The sequence below is a fragment of the Marmota monax genome, unplaced genomic scaffold, assembly GCF_021218885.2.
Source record: "Marmota monax isolate L192 unplaced genomic scaffold, Marmota_monax_Labrador192_F-V1.1 WCK01_AAM20220418_F8-fsc00129, whole genome shotgun sequence".
Classification (NCBI taxonomy): domain Eukaryota; kingdom Metazoa; phylum Chordata; class Mammalia; order Rodentia; family Sciuridae; genus Marmota; species Marmota monax.
The window spans coordinates 2,390,852-2,410,578 of record NW_026693811.1 but is presented as its reverse complement, the minus strand read 5'-3'; the positions used below and the strand labels follow the sequence as shown (position 1 = coordinate 2,410,578).

At 33.1% G+C, this 19,727-nt stretch overlaps 1 protein-coding gene across 8 annotated transcripts in view; it reads right to left on the bottom strand.

The window, feature by feature from the left end:
* Positions 1 to 1,730: 1,730 nt before the first annotated feature.
* Positions 1,731 to 19,727, bottom strand: part of Tank (TRAF family member associated NFKB activator) — a 78,881-nt gene continuing 60,884 nt past the window's right edge. For all 8 annotated transcript variants that reach the window (XM_046462241.2, XM_046462242.2, XM_046462243.2 and 5 more), the window contains 4 exons: positions 12,758 to 12,834; positions 11,967 to 12,082; positions 6,282 to 6,862; positions 1,731 to 2,493 (listed from right to left, as the gene is read on the bottom strand). In XM_046462241.2, the coding sequence (XP_046318197.1) occupies positions 2,317 to 2,493; positions 6,282 to 6,862; positions 11,967 to 12,082; positions 12,758 to 12,834 (951 nt within the window). In that variant the 3' untranslated portion in view covers positions 1,731 to 2,316. The remainder of the gene's footprint in view (positions 2,494 to 6,281; positions 6,863 to 11,966; positions 12,083 to 12,757; positions 12,835 to 19,727) is intronic.

The window sequence follows — 19,727 nt, the reverse complement described above, 5'->3', positions numbered from 1 at the left end:
GAGCCAGCGGACTCGCTTATTGTTTCATATTTATGAAGTCTTTACCTTGAAGGTTAAAAGATGTGCAGAAGAAAGGAGGGGACTTGGGGGGAGTGGGAAGAAAATCTTCTAAGCTTCCAGCCACCCCTTTTCTACCTCCTTGAGTTCCCCCCACCTCCCGTGTTGGTAAAATAACCACGCAACCCGGGGCTGAGGGGGCGGGGTGAGCCAGGCTGGAGTGTAAGAAAGCAGATGTCCCCGCTGGCAGAAGCCTCAGCCTCCGGGGAAAGCTGCACCGGGGGGGCCCTCCCGAGGACATTCACCTCCCACTTCTCAGGCATCCCGCTCACAACTGCCTCGCCTCGGCGGGGGTGGTTTTTTCAGACTCAGCGTTTTGCGAGTGCAGCTTTTTTACCTGGGAGTTGTTCTTACCCGGCCACGCTTAGCAGATGCCAAGAGGCAGCCCCTGCACGACTCAATAATAAGAGACAGAGGGAGAAACCTGGTCGGTACCCACTCCACCTCTTGAGCTGAGACCAGTGCCACCTCTGCAGAGCGGGACAGGAGACTCCTCTTCTTGGGCCCAAAAGGGCCTCTGCCTCATAAGTTGGAGCTTAGGGTACTGCTGGAACCCCAAAGAAAACACAGTCCCTGGCTCTTACTAAAAGTAGTGGATGTGGGGGAAAGGATGGACAGGAGAAGAGGGGTTAGTGACTTTGAATCTCAGTTCTGGGCCAGTTTTTATTTTAATTTTTGGTTATCGGTAAGCTAGTAGATTTCAACTATGTGAGGGGGAGTCATCCTTTCTAGAAAGGAGGTAAAAAGGATCCCCTTTTCCTGAGATAGGTTCAGTGGTATATTCTGGCTGGTACACACTGGGAAGTTTTGAGTTTTAATTTTTTTTGTGTGTGTGGGAGGAGTGAGAGGGGAGGCTGGGTGGGCGGGAGGAAGGGGGAAGGGAAGAGGCTTGGATAATTGTCTAGGCATTTCCATTCAGTCCCAGTGGCAAGGAAAGAGATGTACATGCCTCAGAACCCTTCACAGTGAATACCTAATAATCGCCATGTCACCTTGGTGAGGAAGATGTCAATGTGATGTGCTTGACACCCCGAGAAGTCGAGGCACCACTCTCATTCTTCCACAAGTTAAGGCTCTTCACAGTAGCACAGGGGCCTGCTCAAATCCCCCCATTCCAACCCTCCAGTTTAAAACATTTGCTTCACGAAGGCTTAAATTTCTATTTGAGAGCTGCAAATCAATGTTTGCTTCATAAAATGGAAGCTATGCCTCATATATTTTTAAAAACCAGGGGAAAAGATAAATCCCCAATGCAAGAATCATAGGGAAGAAAAAGGAAAGGAAGCCTTATTTTAAACAATTTTGCAGAATTCTGAATTTGGTATCGCTCTTTCAAATGTCTTCCAGTGGCCATCAATCAGGCTGCTAACAATGAATAACAATTTTCTCAACAAGAATGTTAACGTTTCTAATCTAAATTAATCTAAGTTAATAAATATGGATAGTCCTCACAGGCTTTTATATTTGCTCCCATTAAAAGCAAATGTTTCTTTAGAAAGTTCAGTTTGAAAAATGATTTTAAAATTCAAAGTGATGTACCATTGTAATACATGCCATTGTATCCGGTCATCGCCCTTCTATCAGGCTAATAAAGAGAAAACAGGATTTTTATAAACTTCCCACAAATATGACTTATTTATTTACCTCAGGAACAAAGAACACTTTAATGATCATAACATAAGTAACTCTTTTAATATTTAATTCATTTCATCATATAGTATACACAGAGCAAAAATTAAAAACCACGTTATTAGAAATAATCTAAAGTGTTTAAATAATTATCACTGGGCATCGAATTTCTTGGATTTAGTATTAGATTTTTATTTTGTCTACTATCCTCTTACAGATTTACTTAAAAGAAATTACTTGTAGTATAAATAATGTAATATTTTAAATGAAAACAAAACAAAATCCCCTAAGATTTACAACATTTTCAAACTCAATAGCTCTCACTAGAAATCCAAGCAATAAGCTTAGATATTTGATACAACATAAATTATGATTTTACAACTCTGTTAGCCACATCACTTTGAATTGTGGTAATAATACTGTAAACATGAATACAATGAATTGGTTTTTTTACAAGATGATCTTTTAAAAGATAATAAAAGTTACAAAATAAATTTAGAAAAAAATTCAAATAGCTGTGATATTAGATATTTCTATAAATGATTCTGAATTTAATTTACAATCAAGTATTTGTAGTATTAATAACCCCAAATCATCACACAACTTGACATATCTGTTTTTAAGTGTGCCTTAAGTCTCCCCATTAAAGTGTGAATTAAGATGCCGGAGGAAATCCCCCCTGGATGTAATGGATGGTGGGAAAACTGCTTGACAGAATTCACATACTCGGGGTATATGCAGTTCTGAGTCTGAGCCACTTAGTACCATTAAGTCAATGTCTTGATTAGGAAAGGGCTTCCAAAGGGGCTGCAGGAAACAAACAAAAACATCTTCTGTTACTTGTACTCAAAATCAACTTGCATTGAATTTCAAATTTAAGTATTTGAATGATTATGTATGAGATTATATACAAAATTCCCTAATATGAAAGCAAATTACCTTTCCATGGAGTTAGCACGAGGACATGACTCAATTCTTTTTCATAAAGGACATAACCAAACTCTGATTAAAAATCACTTGGGCTGGGGGTGTAGCTCTATGATAGAGTGGGCTCCATCCCCAGTACCACGAAAAACAAAACAAACAAACAAAAAAAACCAGAACTGGGAACACACTTCCAAATTTTATCTTTACTTATTTAAAAACACTGCAACTGTAGCACCAGCAATTTTTAATACTCAATTATGTCAACAGCAGTAGTTTAGGAATAAGTCAATATTTAATAGGACATTTTAATTAAATTCTATTGTATTTTATAACAGAAATCTTGAGTAATAGGGCTTTTATTAACACATGGCACACTGCACATGTGATTACATTGCTTAATCCAAAGCAATGTAAATTTCCCTACTTTGATAAGCAAATACTTAATACATACATACATACATACATATATGTACATACATATATATACATACATATATACATACATATATGAGAAACAGCATTTTGATTTTTAAAAAGAAAATTTTTCTTTTTAACTACTAAGCAGATTCTATGGGTTCAGTATTTTGGGAAAAACTTAAATATTTGAATTAATATTCAACAAAATCTACCATCAGATACACTCTTTCTTCTTATTTTGCTTCTGTTAGTTAATAGTTTGGTTTTATTCTTTCTGAATAAAGTGAAACTTGTCAACATTTGTCCAGTTAAAGAATTATGGAAAAAATATAATTTATAGAACAACCTCTATTACAACTACCAGCAAATAAATGCCTTTCAAAAACTGCATTTATCTTAAAAAAAAAAAAAAAAAAAAAAAAAAACTTCTAGAAAGAGGAGATATAGCATTTAGCTTAATAGTAGGTGCCTTCAGGTGTTGACGGAAAAATTTCTTACTATCTTTAACTGTAAAATTTCTTACTATCTTTAACTGTATAGATTATTTAAAAAAATCTTTCTTACCTTGACATACATAAATTACCTGGACATAGCTAAATTCTGGTATTTTGAGGAGAATCATCCCATGAAGCCAATTTAAAAAGAATCCTTTATGCTCCTATTACTAATATGTTTGTAAAGGAACACAGCATAGTCTAGCATCTGACAGTTTTCATTCCCTTAACTTCCTTCATTTCAGTTAAACAACCATTTACATAAATAGTATATTACTAATTGGAAAAAAGCATGGCCTGTTTTCTTATAAACATCTTACTGGACAGATATACACTCTGTGTAAATACATAAAATCTGTCTATGCAGCAAGATTCAGTATAAAGGGCTTATAATAACATGGACTCAATTCTTTTCATAAGAAATATAGTAATATTTAAAATAGAGATTATGTAAAATTTGGGGCAAAATAATTTTTTTTAGAAAAATATTTTCTATGAACAAAATTGTCATGAGTATATGAACAAAAATTTAGTTGAGCTAATTAAGAAACAAATTTTCCTATCTGCATTTTAAACAAAAAAGGTTTAATGAAAAATTGATATGGCTACAGACAGAAGATTAAAAAATTTAACCTAGAAGTAATTTAGTTTCCAAATTTGATAAGCCAATCTTCCACTGCCAATTTATCTTCAAAAATCCTTCTCCAGTAGGATCTATAGTAGGAACTATCTAATAGTTCAGATTTAGTCTCTTCATAGAGTTTAGTTAGGAGCCCAATCATTGACTCAACAAAAGTTAGAAATATCACATAGAACAAAAATAAGCTGATCCTTTTTAAATCTTTGCTATGATAACTGCATGTATAAAATAGGTGTTTAGTAGTACTGATTGATATAAAGTAAAAACTTGTAATATGTAACCAAAATCACTGCTATTACTATGAACTCAAGAATTTTTAAAAAATATTTTTATCAGTTATTGATGAAATTTTTTAATTATTTATTTGTATGTGGTGCTGAGAACTGAACCCAGTGCCTCACACATGCTAGGCAAGTGCTCTACCACTGAGCCACAATTCCAGCCCCACAACTCAAGAATTTTGTATTCATCATATGAACTTTATTTTTAAAAAAATTTTGATGGACCTTTATTTTTATTTATTTATATGCGGTGCTGAGAATCAAACCTAGTGCCACACACACACACACACACACACACACACACACACGAGGCAAGTGCTCTACCACTGAGCTACAACCCCAGCCCTGAACTTCATTAATACTAATAAAATACTAAAATGTTTTTAAAACCCATTTTAAGAAATATTCTTTCAATCCGAAACTGTAACATGGCCTTCAAATCATACTAATTTTTTTGCTTTTTCTGCTAAAATATCAATTGTCTAACCTTATGCCCCATGTCTTGTGATAGCTCAACACCAATTCTCCTGCATTTTTTAAGTTGAATACTTTTCCATCAAGTTGTAATCACATACCAGCTGTTTCCCTTGCTGCAGTATAGAAAGTAAATGTACAATACAGGGTGCCATCTACTGAAACATGCATGCACAGACTAACTAGTCAAAGAACAGGCAAGAGAGATAAAGGAGAAAAAAGTAACAAGCATTAGAACTGATATAGTTCACAGCTCTGCAGGAATTCTACTTGCAATAAATGAAATTGTTTAACTTGTTTCATTTAGTAACAACTATAACTGAGACTGATGTGAAATAAGGTACAATGTAGAACATAAGTGAGTTTAAAATTAAGGCTTGTCAGCAATGCCTAGTTTTTCCGTTACTAAAATACACTACTGCTTGACTACTGCCTTCTTTGCATGTTGATGAAAAAGTCTATAACCTATAGGAGTACTTAAAGCCAAAGGATATTTAATCAAGTGTTTAAAAAAATTAAATATCTCAAAGCAGAGACCATCAAACAAATGTTTGCAAGTTATATAGATATTTATGTCAATCTGTATTTTTATAAGCTTCTGTTTACTTTAACAATTATGTATTTTTAATTTGCCCTCAGGCATTATAACTTTTTCTTTTTTTTAAACAAATAGAATCATTCTGTGGTAGAATCTGAACTTACAAGGGAAGAGTAAAAGTGGACTGGTAGGCTATAAGTAGTCTTCAAGCTTGTTGGAAACATTAAATATTTGACTAAAACCATACATATGCAGACACTATTTAAAAAATGTATTAGGTGGCGATATTAGTGCCAGATTAGCAACCAAAACAAACATTAAACCTTACAGATCTATGTACTGTAAAACTGAGAATATAATAGAAGTATTAAATGACAATTTATTTTGATAAATAGGAATATATTATGCAATAATTTACGTATAGATAACTGTGTTCCTATGAAGATTCAGTATGATATATACAAACTTTTTAATAGATAAACACCATTTATTTCACATTATGAAATTTAATGATTAATTCTGTAAGTACAAGTACACAAGCTTTGAATAAGAGACTAAGAAACTGGTACCATGCTAGATATGGATAAGGCTTACATGCATTTTAAAATCTGTCATAAATTTTATGATAGAGCTTTAGCATATTCGTCTTTTAAAATTTCGTGTCCTTTATCACAGGACTTGCATGTTTTACTAAAAGCTTTTTAACTTTGGCTAATTATTAATTTCAAAAGGATGTCCGATAATCTAAAAGAGAGGCATATCTGTGCATGTGTGGCAAAATGTGTGTTCACACATAATAAAATATGTTAATGCAAAACAGTTACCTGCTGTGGTCCTCGGATAGCTTTTCCTGGGGAATCCAGTGAGGAAAAAGGTACATCTGTTGGGTCCTGAAGTGGGAATGTTTTTACATATAACGCATTTTGGTCTCCAGGAGGAAAGCATGGAGCTCTATCCAGAGTTCTCCTGATACAAGTGTTCACAAGATTTGAGGGTTTTGTTATGTCAGTTGTTTTAAGGTTTTGTATAGCTGAAGCTATGGGGTCAATTCCCTGAATTTCAAACAGAGTTTCTTCTGTCTTAAGAAAGTTTCCTGTGTTGTCTCTGAGCTCCATATTAAATTTGTCCTGGCACATTGCCTCGGATGTGCTAGGACCAAAGATGTTGGGTCTCTCTGGAGTGCTATGCAAAAAAGTAGAGTCACTGTCCGTAGGTGGAAACTTGACATTGAATTTAGAAAGTGATTCAAAAGAGGTGTCTTCCTCATCCTGGCCCAGTCCTCTTGGTGTGACAGATGTGATGCATGGTGCACCTCTATTTATATCATCTTTAGCCTGAGGCTTAAACAGCGCTTCTTGTTTATCTGTTTTATCCGTACACTGTATAGGCACAGAGCACTGTGTTTCTGGGGGGAAAAAAAGAACATAAAAAGGAAACATTTACATTCAAATCATTCTTAAAAATTTGTTCAATCAGCTTTGAACTTATAAGTATTATTTTTTCTTTTGGTTATTATGGCAACTGAAAACAACTGGGGTTTTTACATTGCTACCATATTGCATAGGAATATTATCAGCCTGCAGCAGGTGAAGCAGAACAAGCTTATTAGTAACAGTTTAACTACTTTGTCTTTTCCTAGGTCTTTTGCTGTGAGCTTTGCATTTTTGTTCACAGTTACACTGCTCCACACTTAAAAAAAACATTTGCTTATAGCGCATACATTTAAACATTTTGTCAATATCGGAAACCGCAACTGTGAGCTTGCTTAGACAACTAAGTTGTTAAAAGGGAAAATCCTTACTAGGTATATATATGTAAATTAAGTCATTTATTATTTACTACATGAATTAGATGATTTATTCCCCCCAATATCACTGTGTAACTAAGTATCTCATTAATCAGTTTAGCCTTTGTCTACTCTGAATAATCCTGCTCTCAATAATATGAGGGAGCAGTGATGGAGGCTGGGAAGAACGAAGAGGATGGAGGCAAAAGATGCAATTTGGGGATGCATTAAAGAAAACCGCATGTCAATGTATGATTTTCTCATACAAAAAAGGGGAAAGGGTTGTGGATATCACGTAGGTACCAGGGCTGACGTAGTTCTAAATAAAACCCTAGTTATTCAACAAATTCAGCTATATAGGACATAGTCAAAAGCTAGAAAGAAAGAACTTATGAGGAGTCCGAGCTTCAAGTCCATAGATAAATAAAGTTCCATTCTCACTTTAAATTTATTCAAATAAGCTTGATGTTTCTTTAGCTCATAGCTGGTTTGAAACAGCAAATTAAAAGGGGGTATGAGCTGTTAAAGCAGAAAAGAAATCAATAAGAGCTGGAAGCATGGGAGGCAAGAAAAACAAAAATGCAGATGTAAGATCTCAGAAACCACTACTAATAACATAAGATCAAAAAGAGTTATATTTTGCAATACAAAAAGAAAAAAAAAGATCAAAGAATTTCCCATGTTAATGAAACTCAGATACTAGAAAAAGTTAACATATGCTCCACAATGTCATTTTAAGAGGGCAGTGAGTTTGGCAATGTAAGTATTCTTATTCAGTGGATAAATAGTAAAAATTTAAAAAATTAGCATCATTAAAAGATTGTTACCAGTGAAGTTGTACATCACTGAGTACAGTCACAGTGATGTGGGTTTAAGTGAATAGGGTGCACTGAGCACCTTGCATGGTTTCTATTCATGTTTGTAGCCAGCTAACAAATGTCAGTTCCTTTGTATTCCTCTGACTTTTGTAGTTTCATGACACCTCTCTATCCTTTGCTAAAGCACATTCTGACACAGGATATCTTGTCTTTGGATATGATGTGCAACCAACTTCTTTAGTCATCCAGTCATATACCTACTACTTCTCTTTCGTCCACACCATCGCCTCTTACTAGATTATTACAACCTTTGAGATGCTTCCATGCTTCTAAAGTCGTCTCATATTCAATTTTTTCTCTATATTGCAACTTTCCCTTCTATCCTCTTTCTAAAAATAATTTTTCTAAAGTTCAAATCTGGTCATTTTATCTTCCTAATAAAACTCCCCAAACCCTTAGTCCTTAGAAAAGCATTTATAACTGTTCAAAACTGGCCCCTTGATCACCTTTTCCATCCTTACCTTTCACCATACCCACTTTACTTCATACTCCACATGTAATGAACTTTGTGCAGTTTTCCAAAATAATCATACTCTTGTCTCTGGACGTCACATGCTGTGCAAATTGCCTGATTTGTCCTGTCTTTTCCCATTCTCTTTGCCCAACTCTTAATTTGCTCTTCATATCTTAGCCTAGACATTAGTTTCTCTGGATGGTTCTCCCATGACTCTGAGGTGCCCTGAGGACTGAACACTGTGTGTTATAAGTCTATGAATGCCTCTCTTTCTCCCATTATAGTAGATTTTCTGAGGTCCTAAATTATGTTCTGTTTCTCACTTTCCTGTCCAATATCCTGCCCTGTGCCTGGCACACAGTATGCCCTCAATAAATGAATTCTGAATGAATCTGTATTCTTTTCTTCACAGAGTCTAGAATAATAACCTACTTTACTATATACTCTGTGACTAAGAGTACTATAATTGAAAACAAGCTCAATTGCTTAGTTGGATTTCTCTGACTCCAAGGTTCTTGAACAGTCCATTAACTCTCAAGTAGTCATTTTTCCTGTCAGTAGACTTGAGGGTGGCAAGAAATTCTAGGAAACAATAATCAAATTCTGTAATACCTGAGAAGGAGGAAAGACTTATTAAATGATCTTCACAAGATCAGGGTGAATGCTTTAGAATCTGCTGTTGCTGCTAATGGCAACAACTATTAACATTAATTGCCCTTTCATGTGCCATGCACTGTTATAATTGTTATATGTGTCTTAATTCATTTAGTACTCAGAATAATCTCAAGGTAGGCACTATTATTATCCCCAATTCATGTGTGAACAAACTGGGAGATGGAAAGGTTAATTCCAAGGCTACACAGGTAGTGAGTGGTATATCTGGCACTGGAACCCAAGCAGTCTTAAGTTGAGTCTGTACTCACTCAGAACCATTATGCTAAATTGAACATGTTGGTTTCTATATATAGAGAGGAGTCCTCAAATTGACAGAAATGTGCTTGGAATTACTTTCCTAGCAGTTGACCTATCCCCCTTGCAAAGAAAACATGGAGAAATCAAACAGCTGTAATAAAGCTGATATTTTCTTTTAGCACAGCTAGCTGGTATATAACTTCAGCCACATTAAAATAATTTGAGTTAATCTGCTCATGTGATGAGAGTAAATATCTATTGAAAGGAGATTTAAACCCAGGATTCCTAAGGCTACTAGAAATCTGAGCTTAGAAAACTTAAAAGTCAAATGAGCTGCATGAAAATACTTGTCATCCTGACACCATACAGAGAACCATGTTGAGGTGAGCAAATAGTTTTTCTATTTTGTTTGTTTCAGGGAAGGAAAAGCAAGTAAGATGCAAAAAATTTCCAAATTCTGAGTACAGCTACTCATTAGATTACTTCTTAGTCTAATTACCATTAATACTGACAAAAAAATTTACCTGATTGTAATCCCTAATCCTATATATTCTTCCTTCCTAATTGCCAATGAAATAGGATCCTCCCTTTGGATCAAACAGCAATTTTTCTTAAGACATATTTGCTAAACATACATTTCTATCTTTATCTTTTCTCAAGACTATTGCCATATGTGGGTGAATAGATAAAATAAAGTAATAAACAGGAAATGTACAATTCTATTAACTCATTTTAAAACAAATAAATACTCAGTTCTTTTAAAGTAAAAATCAAATTTTAACAAAAAATATCATAGGGACAATATTGTTAAATATACTGTTTTCCAGATTTATTATACAAATCATTTTTGAGATACTTCCTCTATATTTTCATTCAAAGTAGAATACATATTTGAAAACTCTAAATAGGTATCTTTAATTCCTATTTCTTTCTTCCCATTTGATCTACTACTGTTAGGGCAAAATATTTGATGTTTTGGTTTCTATTTGGACCAAACAAAATGTCAGTGAATTTTCTAGCATAAAATATCTAAAATATTTCAAGAATAATGTTGTATTTATTATTTGTGACATAGTTATATAAAGCATAAGAATAATGCGAGGAAGCAGTTTTAGTAGGAAAGAAATTGAAGTTAAACACCCAGTGCTCTAGTTGACAGATACATACTCAGATTTAGACCTGTGCAATTTAAAAATGGTCAAAGTATTAAGCCATTGATAATGGGGTATGTTCTCTGTGTAGCAAAGAATATATCACCATTGCAATGTTTTGATAAGATGTTGATGTTTACAAAGCATATTTATGAATTCTAGGTACTACATCTCCATGTAGCTAGCATATTTTAAATAAAAATATTTACTTCAGACACAATATCTTTAGTCTGTCCAAAGATCAATTTCTCATGAAAATGTCAAAAATTAAGATGAAGAAATTGAGTTCTTTTGGGGGATGTTAGGGGTAAGGAAGGGGAAGAAACAAATTATGCCTATTTATAGAGATTGTTTTGTTTCTTCCTCACTACACTGTATAGTTTTTCTGAAAACAAAATGTAGTAGTTGCAGAAAGCAAAATTTGACTGTAATATGATTTTTAAACAGCTTAGATGTTAGAGCTATAAGAAATGAAATGTGATCTTTAATTAAAGGGGTGCTAGTCAGTATTGCTGCAGTATCGTTCAGAGTGAAAACTGTAAATCACATCACTTGGGAATTATCTGCAGAATAACTCACAAGGATAAAAGAGAATTTATCATTACAAATGATCAGTTTACTTTCCTATTGTTTACAGAAGTGCTTGTTAGCTCAATCTCTGGTATTTTGCTATTAATACTTAACTAAACCGGTCTAGGACTTTAGGGAATGGCAGAACTTTTAAATAACACACAGCAACACATATGTAAAATAGATATTCCTCTTAAGTTGTATTTAATACTAAGTTTATTTTTTGTGCCTCCAATAGAAATGGCTCTTAGGAAATGTGCATACTACATTTTCATTCTTGAACCAAATTATCAGAAACTATCCATAGAGTTCAATGTAATTTTAGGTAGAAGTTAAAAACAAACCTGATGCTATCATTTTACTTAGCTCATATGTGGAAGTGTTTCTTCAAGGCTGCTTACTAACATATGAGTTAAAGTGCAATATGACCTCTAAATAGCAACCAAAAACTTTGAGAGGCATATTTTATACTTATTTTGTATTTTTTTAAGATGGGATTTCTAATCAAGCTGACTAGTAATTAGGTCATTCAATTCAGTCTCTATATATCATGTATAATGAAGATAGAGAGGAAAAAAAGCCAATAATTACAGCAAATAATACATTACAGAACTTAATACAGCACAAAATTCAAGTATAAGTGGGTGTGGGGTAAGATGGAGATCCTTAGCACTTAAGAAGCCATTCACAAATATTTCACATTCAAAACGAATTCAACCAACATAATCAAAATGACTGAAAGTTAAATCAAACCTTACCAGTTGCAATGTCTGGTATGTTAAGTTTGCTTAAGTGGTCTTTTTGTGCTTTTGCTAGAATGCATATTCTATGGAATTCTTCTTTGAGATCCCAGAAAGTCTTCTCTATACTACCCCTAAAAACAAATCAATATTTTAAAATGTAAACTAACTCCAAATATTTTTTATCATAATAAAATTTACATACCACTATTTTATGTACCACTAAATTAAAGAAATGTTAAAAGTTATTTTAAATTTGTAGAAAATGTCCCCAAAAGCAACTCTAATGTTTGGAGAACCAGGCATAAAATAAGTGCTAAATTAAAAGTTCTAATTCATAAATGTAGTGTGGAACAGAATATCTACTTATTCACACATCACATTAATGCTGGCTTATTCACTCATTAACTTCAATGTACAGACTTTTTTTCTATGTAAACATCATAAATAGAATTATGAAGTAGTCCTCACTTTGATAAGGTTCACAATAGGATTCATCCATATAAAATAATGTGACCACAATACACGGTCTATTGAAATAGTAGAACTTCAGAAAATTCAACTTTTACTTCTAGCTCTGCTATTAACTGTATGACTTATTTAGGTCATTTTAACATGTAGGAGCCTTGGTTGGTTTCTTCCAGTTCTAAAAGAGAGTTGTTTTCTTACAACTGCTAAAATTAAAAAAAAAAAAAAAAAAAAATATATATATATAAATATATATAAATATATATATAAATAAATATAAAGTACTGCATATTTCAAAATTTGTAATTTTTAAGAGCTGGCAAAAAAGGATGCAGAACTACCTTTCATGGAATGAAGGAATGCCAAGACTCCTTGGTGAAGTTTCTTTTCTAGGAGAAGAAACCTCTTGTCTTCTCACCTTAAAGATACAAAAAAACGATCATACTTTAAATTGCTTCCAAACTCAAACGAGATTTGGTTAACAGAAAACACAAAGGAACATTTATTTATCTTCTCCATTGAAAAACAAATCGAGGGAGTGTACATATATACACAAAATATATAATAGCTTATGATGTCCAATAGAATTTTTTCTTTAAATGAGATAAAGGAGAAAGGAAAATAAAAATAAAAAGTTTAAAGCATGAAGCATTTTGGTAATTTGATAGTAATTCTTCAATTATTATCTTCAGTACTGGCAATTCAAGGAATTTCACAAATTCAATTATTGATAAAAATTGCTACTGTGATACCAAGCACCTCATATGACTAGAAATTGAGTGAAACCTTTGTGTTAACTCCTTTTGATAATACTAATAATGGCCTATATGTATGTATTAATGTCTTTGTTTTTGTAGGTTCTTTGCTAAGGAATGCAGCTGTAATAAGAGGAAGAAAAAATAAAACCAAGCTACAGCTACTTATTATTTAACAAGCATTTTTAAGGTTTATAAAGATCATGTAATTATATATTTAAGCTGCTTCAATACAAGTTCTTGCCTTTCACTCCCACCCTGTGGCTTACACTGGTATTACAATTGTTTTGATCTTGGAAAAAGTCAACACTAAAGAACATGTTGTAATACTTTATATTCTATGGTTCAGATTTTTAAAAAGTCTTTAAATATATGTAGAAATCTTTGTGTACTTTCTGAAGCTACAAACTAACAAATTCTGATATTTGAAGATGGCTATTATATAATCATAATTCAGCCCAAACTATATAATTCAAATTCAAATCCAAACCAGAGGACATATCTTTGGTGACTTTTGATCTTCTTCAATTAAGGTCACTGTCACTATTAGTAAAATGACAATTTTTACTTAATTGTTTTATCACCTGAGTATCTCTCCTTTTAATTTTGCTTTTCAAAAGATTGCTTTGAATATTTTAGGAGTCTTGTCCTCTAAGATGACAAAGACTTGATTTCAGTTTGTTTTTCTTAAAATTAACATGTTCTCCAGTATATACTGCTCTCATTTCCTAGCTTTTTCCTAAATGAATACCCTACACCATATGTAAAGTATTATTTTGCAGTAGCGTAGAATTAGTAAAATAAAATGTTGGCAATTTAAACAATTTGATTTTATATATTATATCATGGTATTGAGGTAAAAAAAAAGATCATTTTCTTGCTGCATACTCTGTCTAGCAAACATTTAGGCCACGCCTTCTGAACTAAAACTGTTTTACTGAGCTTTTTAAAAAGTAGTCAGAAGACATTTTCACAATCACAGTTTGTTTTTAAAAGTGGCAGACAAGGTTATTCTTTGGCATTAAGTACAATTACAACACTTAACAGACTTTAGTATGGACAGGAAGAGAGGTAACATTTTAAAGCTAGCCAATCACTTAGGACACTACGAAAAAACAACTGTTAAATAGATTATATTATTAAAACCACATCAAAAAGTCAGAGCAGATATAAAGAGAATAAAATTATTTGGCAATTAATATGTTAAATAATAATGAAGTGTTTATATTAAATGAAATGGCTTCCTTTGAAAAATTACTATTAAAATTTCTTAATATGTTATTTTATTAGGACCTAGAAAGAACCAAAAAGAATTACTTTGTAATTTTAGCCTAAAACTGAAGATGTATTACAGAAAGTGGTAAAGATGATATCCTAGTTTCCACTTCTGATTTTGACAGAAACTAGGAATGACTGCTTCTGAAAGGTTAAAGAATCATTAAAATCTAGTGGAGATGAAGATAGGTGAAAGAAAAGGCTGGAAAAGAATAATAAACTTTTGTTTGGCTTAGTAAATTAACTGGTGCCAATTTACTTCTGTGATGTTTGGATTTGATAACTAGTGTGTGTGAATTTGTTGTAAAAAGATGCCCTGGGTGTTCAGGCAGTTGGTAAAGGGAAGACTCACTTAGGGATTTCTATGAAGTATCTAAATTTAGTTTTTTCTTTCTTTCTTTTTTTTTTTTTTTTTCCTTTTTGGTACTGAGGAGTGAATCCTGGGGCACTTAACCACTGAGTTACATCTCCAATCTGTTTTTGTATTTTATTTAGAGACAGGGTCTCACTGAGTTACTTAAGGCAAGGCTCTGAGTCTGGCTTTGACCTTTCAATCCTCCTGCCTTGGCCTCCTGAGCCACGAAGGTAAAGAACATAGCTCTATTTACTATTATTTTTGTTCTGTTACTTAAGAAAAGCATTACTGGTCATACTAAGCAATATCTACACCTTCTATCATTCATATTAAATTAATCTGCTCATGTATGTCAAATGAAAAATCAGAGTGGCATCCAATAAAAAAATTTCAAAAAGGGACTCCTTAACATGCTAATTGGGAAAAAAACAAAACCAAAACCAACCCCCCCAAAAAGGCGAGCAGTTTCCTGACAGATGTTTTGAAGTAGGGTTTATTTAGCATGGGTATAGCATATTGATGATATTTTCCACTGTAGCAGTCTTACACAACTTTCTGAAGACAATAATTTATTTTTCAGGGCTGGGGCTGTAGCTCAGTGGCAGAGTTCTTGTCTTACACATGTGAGGCACTGAGTTCAATCCTTAGCACCACATAAAAATAAACAAATAAAATAAAGGCATGCTGTCCATCTATCACTACAAAAAATTATTTTTCAAAGGATTTAGGACTCATAAAAGTCAATGGCGACTTGAATACTTTTCTTAGAAATTCAGACTTTCTTTTTGATGCTATTACCTTACTTAATGAAGATTCCTCTGTTTGGTGAGCATCTCAGTGTAAGTAATCAATAGAAAAAGATATTTAAATTTTTTTTTCTATTCTCAAATATTATCTGAGTGGATCCTGTACTTCAGGAAGATGAGGTTATTTTAACTTCAAATAAGAATGCAAGAGAATTTTTGAGTATTATTTTAGATTTTAAGCACTACATCATTCAACAAATGAATTTATTTTAAGATACCTAAACTTAAAAAACTTAACATCATAAGCTGTTCCAACTACCAGTTTGGAAATGTGAAACTTGTAGAATGAATGCTGAAATGAGTTTTACATGTCAAATACACTTCCAGTATGGCACTGGAAAAGTCATTCAACTAAATCCATTAAGATAAACCCATCTGAAACAGTTGGAGGATGTTGTGAAATGTTTCCTTAAATTTCCTCTTATGTGAATTGAGAAAATTTTGACTTAGTGTAAATCAATTTAAACTTCAACTTTAGGTATTATAAAAATATATGTTGTTTAACATGAAATAATATTTAAAAAGGAGAACAATGAGTAGCTAATATTTTGCTAGTCTAAAACCAGATTTACTTACTTATTATTTTGCTGTGCTGGGCATCAAATCCAAGGCCTCATGCATACTACACAAGCTCTCTACTACTGAGTTATGTTTTTTAAAAATATCCTTATTTATTTATTTATTTATTTACTTTTAGTGGTACTGAGGATTGAATCTAGGACCTTGTACATGCTAGGCAAGTGTTCTACTGCTGAACCAAAACCCTAGGCCCTGAGTTATTGTTTTTATTTTGAGACAGGATCTCACTAAGTTGCCCAGGCTGGCCTTAAACTTTTGATCCTGTTGCCTCAGCCTTCTGAGTATCTGTGATTATAGTTGTGTGTAACCATACAGGCTCAAGTTTTATTTATTTACTTGGTACTGGGGATTGAATCCAGAGGTGCTTTACCACTAAGCTATATCCTCAGTTCCCCTGCCCTCCCCCTTTTTAAAATTTTATTTTGAGACAGGATCTCACTAAGTTGCCCAGCCTTGCCTCAAAAACTTGCAATCTCCCTGCATCAGCCTTCCAAGTTGTTAGGATTATAGGTGTGTGCCACTGCATACAACTACAGGTTTATTCTTAATGAAAAGACAATGGAAAATGAGCTAGGGATGTGGCTCAGAGGAAGACCACTTGCCTAGCAATGTGCAAAGCCCTGGATTTGATCCCTGACACTAGAAGGAAAAAAGTGTTTTGGGTTACCTTCCAGGATTTGGTATATATCAACTTCTCAAAAAAGGAATTTATATTTTCCCTTACAGTTATCTTTGTTATAGCTGCTACTAAAAATGAAAGTAAAATTATACAGACTTATGGAACTTTTAAAAAACGATTTGACTAAACTCTTTAACATAATGCACATTTTCTCATATATAAAGAACTTTACCTTGAAAAGACTACAGTTATTTATTTTTACATTGCTGGGGACTGAACCCAAGGCTTTGTGCCTGGTAGGCAAGCACTGTGTCACTGAGCTACTTTCCCTTCCCTAAAAGGCTAATTTTAAATAAAGAAGTGAAGTTCTTGATGGCACGTATTTGATCTATAGCAATGCCTATCACTTTATTCCAGAGCTCATATCAAAGACTCCCTCTTAACTTTAGTTGGGAGCCTTAAATGCAAAGAAATATTTACCTTTTGGTGGTCCAGGAAACTAAGCATAGTCAATTTTTGTTTAGTTTCTGAATGATGCTCAACAGAATTATGCTCTTAAAACAGAAAAGTGAATTATGCTCTTACTTTGAATAATGTAAACCAAGAAATACACCAAGGTAATAAAGGATGGATTGGTAAAGGAAATATAAACTGTGAACACCTATGATATAAATAACTAGTTTGATATAATTTACTACAGAAAAGTTAAAATAAATAGTGAAAAAATACACTGGAAGTAAGGACTCACTTATCATCTAGATTTTTGAAACTTAAGAATGAAATGTTAAAGGACAGACTGAGGTTGAAAATTTCCTTACCAGTTATACATACATATACACTGAGGTAAAAATGGATGATGAAGTCAAACATTGGATTTGGCTAAATTAAGGAGAACGAGAAAAGGAAAAGATTCAGGTGTAAAACAGAACTAGAAAAACATCATGAAAGGAAATTTAATAAGAATAAGTATAAAAGCATAGTAAAATAAGTTTGAAGACAAAAGATTAAAAATACAAAGAAACTGTATTTAATCTATAGGAATTCATGGACATACAAAATCTTTGGTTCTCACACCCTCCTTAACATTCCTGAAAACCTAGCAAAGCAAGAGGAACAAAATTCTCTTCTGCATGGAACAAAATCTGTTCTGCATGACACAGTGTGCTAGGCAAACCCACTGCCAGTGTGGGAACAACTCCAGGGCAAAATGGGATTCATCCCAGAGTTCTGAAGGAAGTGGCAAAAAAATAAACAATATAAAAATAAAATTAAACACCCTAATTACTTCCAAGTTTTTTTTTTTTTTACAGAGTTCTGATTTAATGTATCGCCCCCCCATCTCTACCAATTTTATGATACAACATGCTTTTTAAGAAAGGTAAAATCTTTTACCAGTACTATCTCAATTATTATAATTTCAATTCTGACATTAATTTGAAATAAGATTATTACTCTTGAAATTATGTTTTTTAAGTCTTTTACTTTATATTAAGTACCGTCTACATATTTCTTTTTGAATTTATTTTCATAAGAGGTAGATATTAATTGTGGGGATACCTTTCAGTAGAAATTGCATAAGTCAAGACCAACTTAAGCAAGGCTTCTTATACTCCTTTGTTTCCCTAAACACTATGCTTAAACAGAACTGATTTGGGAAAATCTTTTTCTTTAACCAAAAAGATTTTTTAAAAAAAATTAGAGCATTACAGTTATGCATAATATTTGGGTTTGTTCTGACAAAATCATACACTCAAGGAATTTAATTTCAACCTCTATTACCCCTAATTTTCCACCCCTCTACTCTGCCCCTATTCTTTCCTCTATTCTACTAATCTTCCTTTCACTCATTTATTTTTTTCTGACTGGTACTTCCTACATATGCATAATGGTGAAATCCCCTTTGGCAAAGTTATACATGTATATAACATGATTTTGTTACAATCATTTCATATTTTCCCTTTTTCCTATTCTTCTACCTTCCCTCTCATTCTTAATCTTCTACTCATCTTCCCTATATATTTATGAAAGTGCATCCCAACACCTGCTTTCCCTTATTTTGCTTTAGCTTCCACATGAGAGAACATCAACCCTTGATTTTCTGAATCTGGCTTATTTCACTTAGCATGATATTCCATCCATTAACTGGCAAATGCCATTATTTCATTCTTGTTTATGAATAAGTAAAACTCTATTGTGTATATACACTACATTTTCTTAATCTATTCATCTATTGCTGGGCATCTGGGCTGACTTCATAATTTGGCTCTTGTGAATTGTGCTTCTATGAACACTGAAGCAACTATATCACTACAGTATGATGATTTTAGTTCTTTTGGATAAATAGCAAGGAATGGGACACCTGGGTCATATGATGGTTCCATTCTTAGTTTTTTGAGGAATCTCCATAGTGCTTTCCAGAGTTAAGTACAAATTTAAAGTTGTTACTATTACCATGATGAACAGAAAATATCTTCTTGAAAATAGCTATTAATTAATCTGCATGCATTTTTTAACTTAATCCACATAACCTCACATATTAAGTACTTAATGATGATTTTAAAGTTTGCTTACAAACTTAGCTTGCTTTGGAGAGATCAAATAATTTGTCTGAATTCTAGCATATAGAGTAGTTGTGAATGGAAGTTGTGCCTTTTTGCCTGTGTTTAATTACTCAGCCATAATCCTTGGCCTTGGCTGCTAGAGAAACTAAATGTTACAGTTAGTTATCCAGCATAAAGAGGGAAACAAAGAATGGTAACATTTACATATCCTACCAAGTCAAACTAGCTCTAGGATTCTAAGACTGGCCTGTCACACACAAAAAAGCACAAAAACGGGGTATCTTACTGTTAATTCTACTCTTACTCAACTATTTGCTAATAAAGAACTGAACTTAAAAGTAGTAGCTGATAAAGTTCTTTC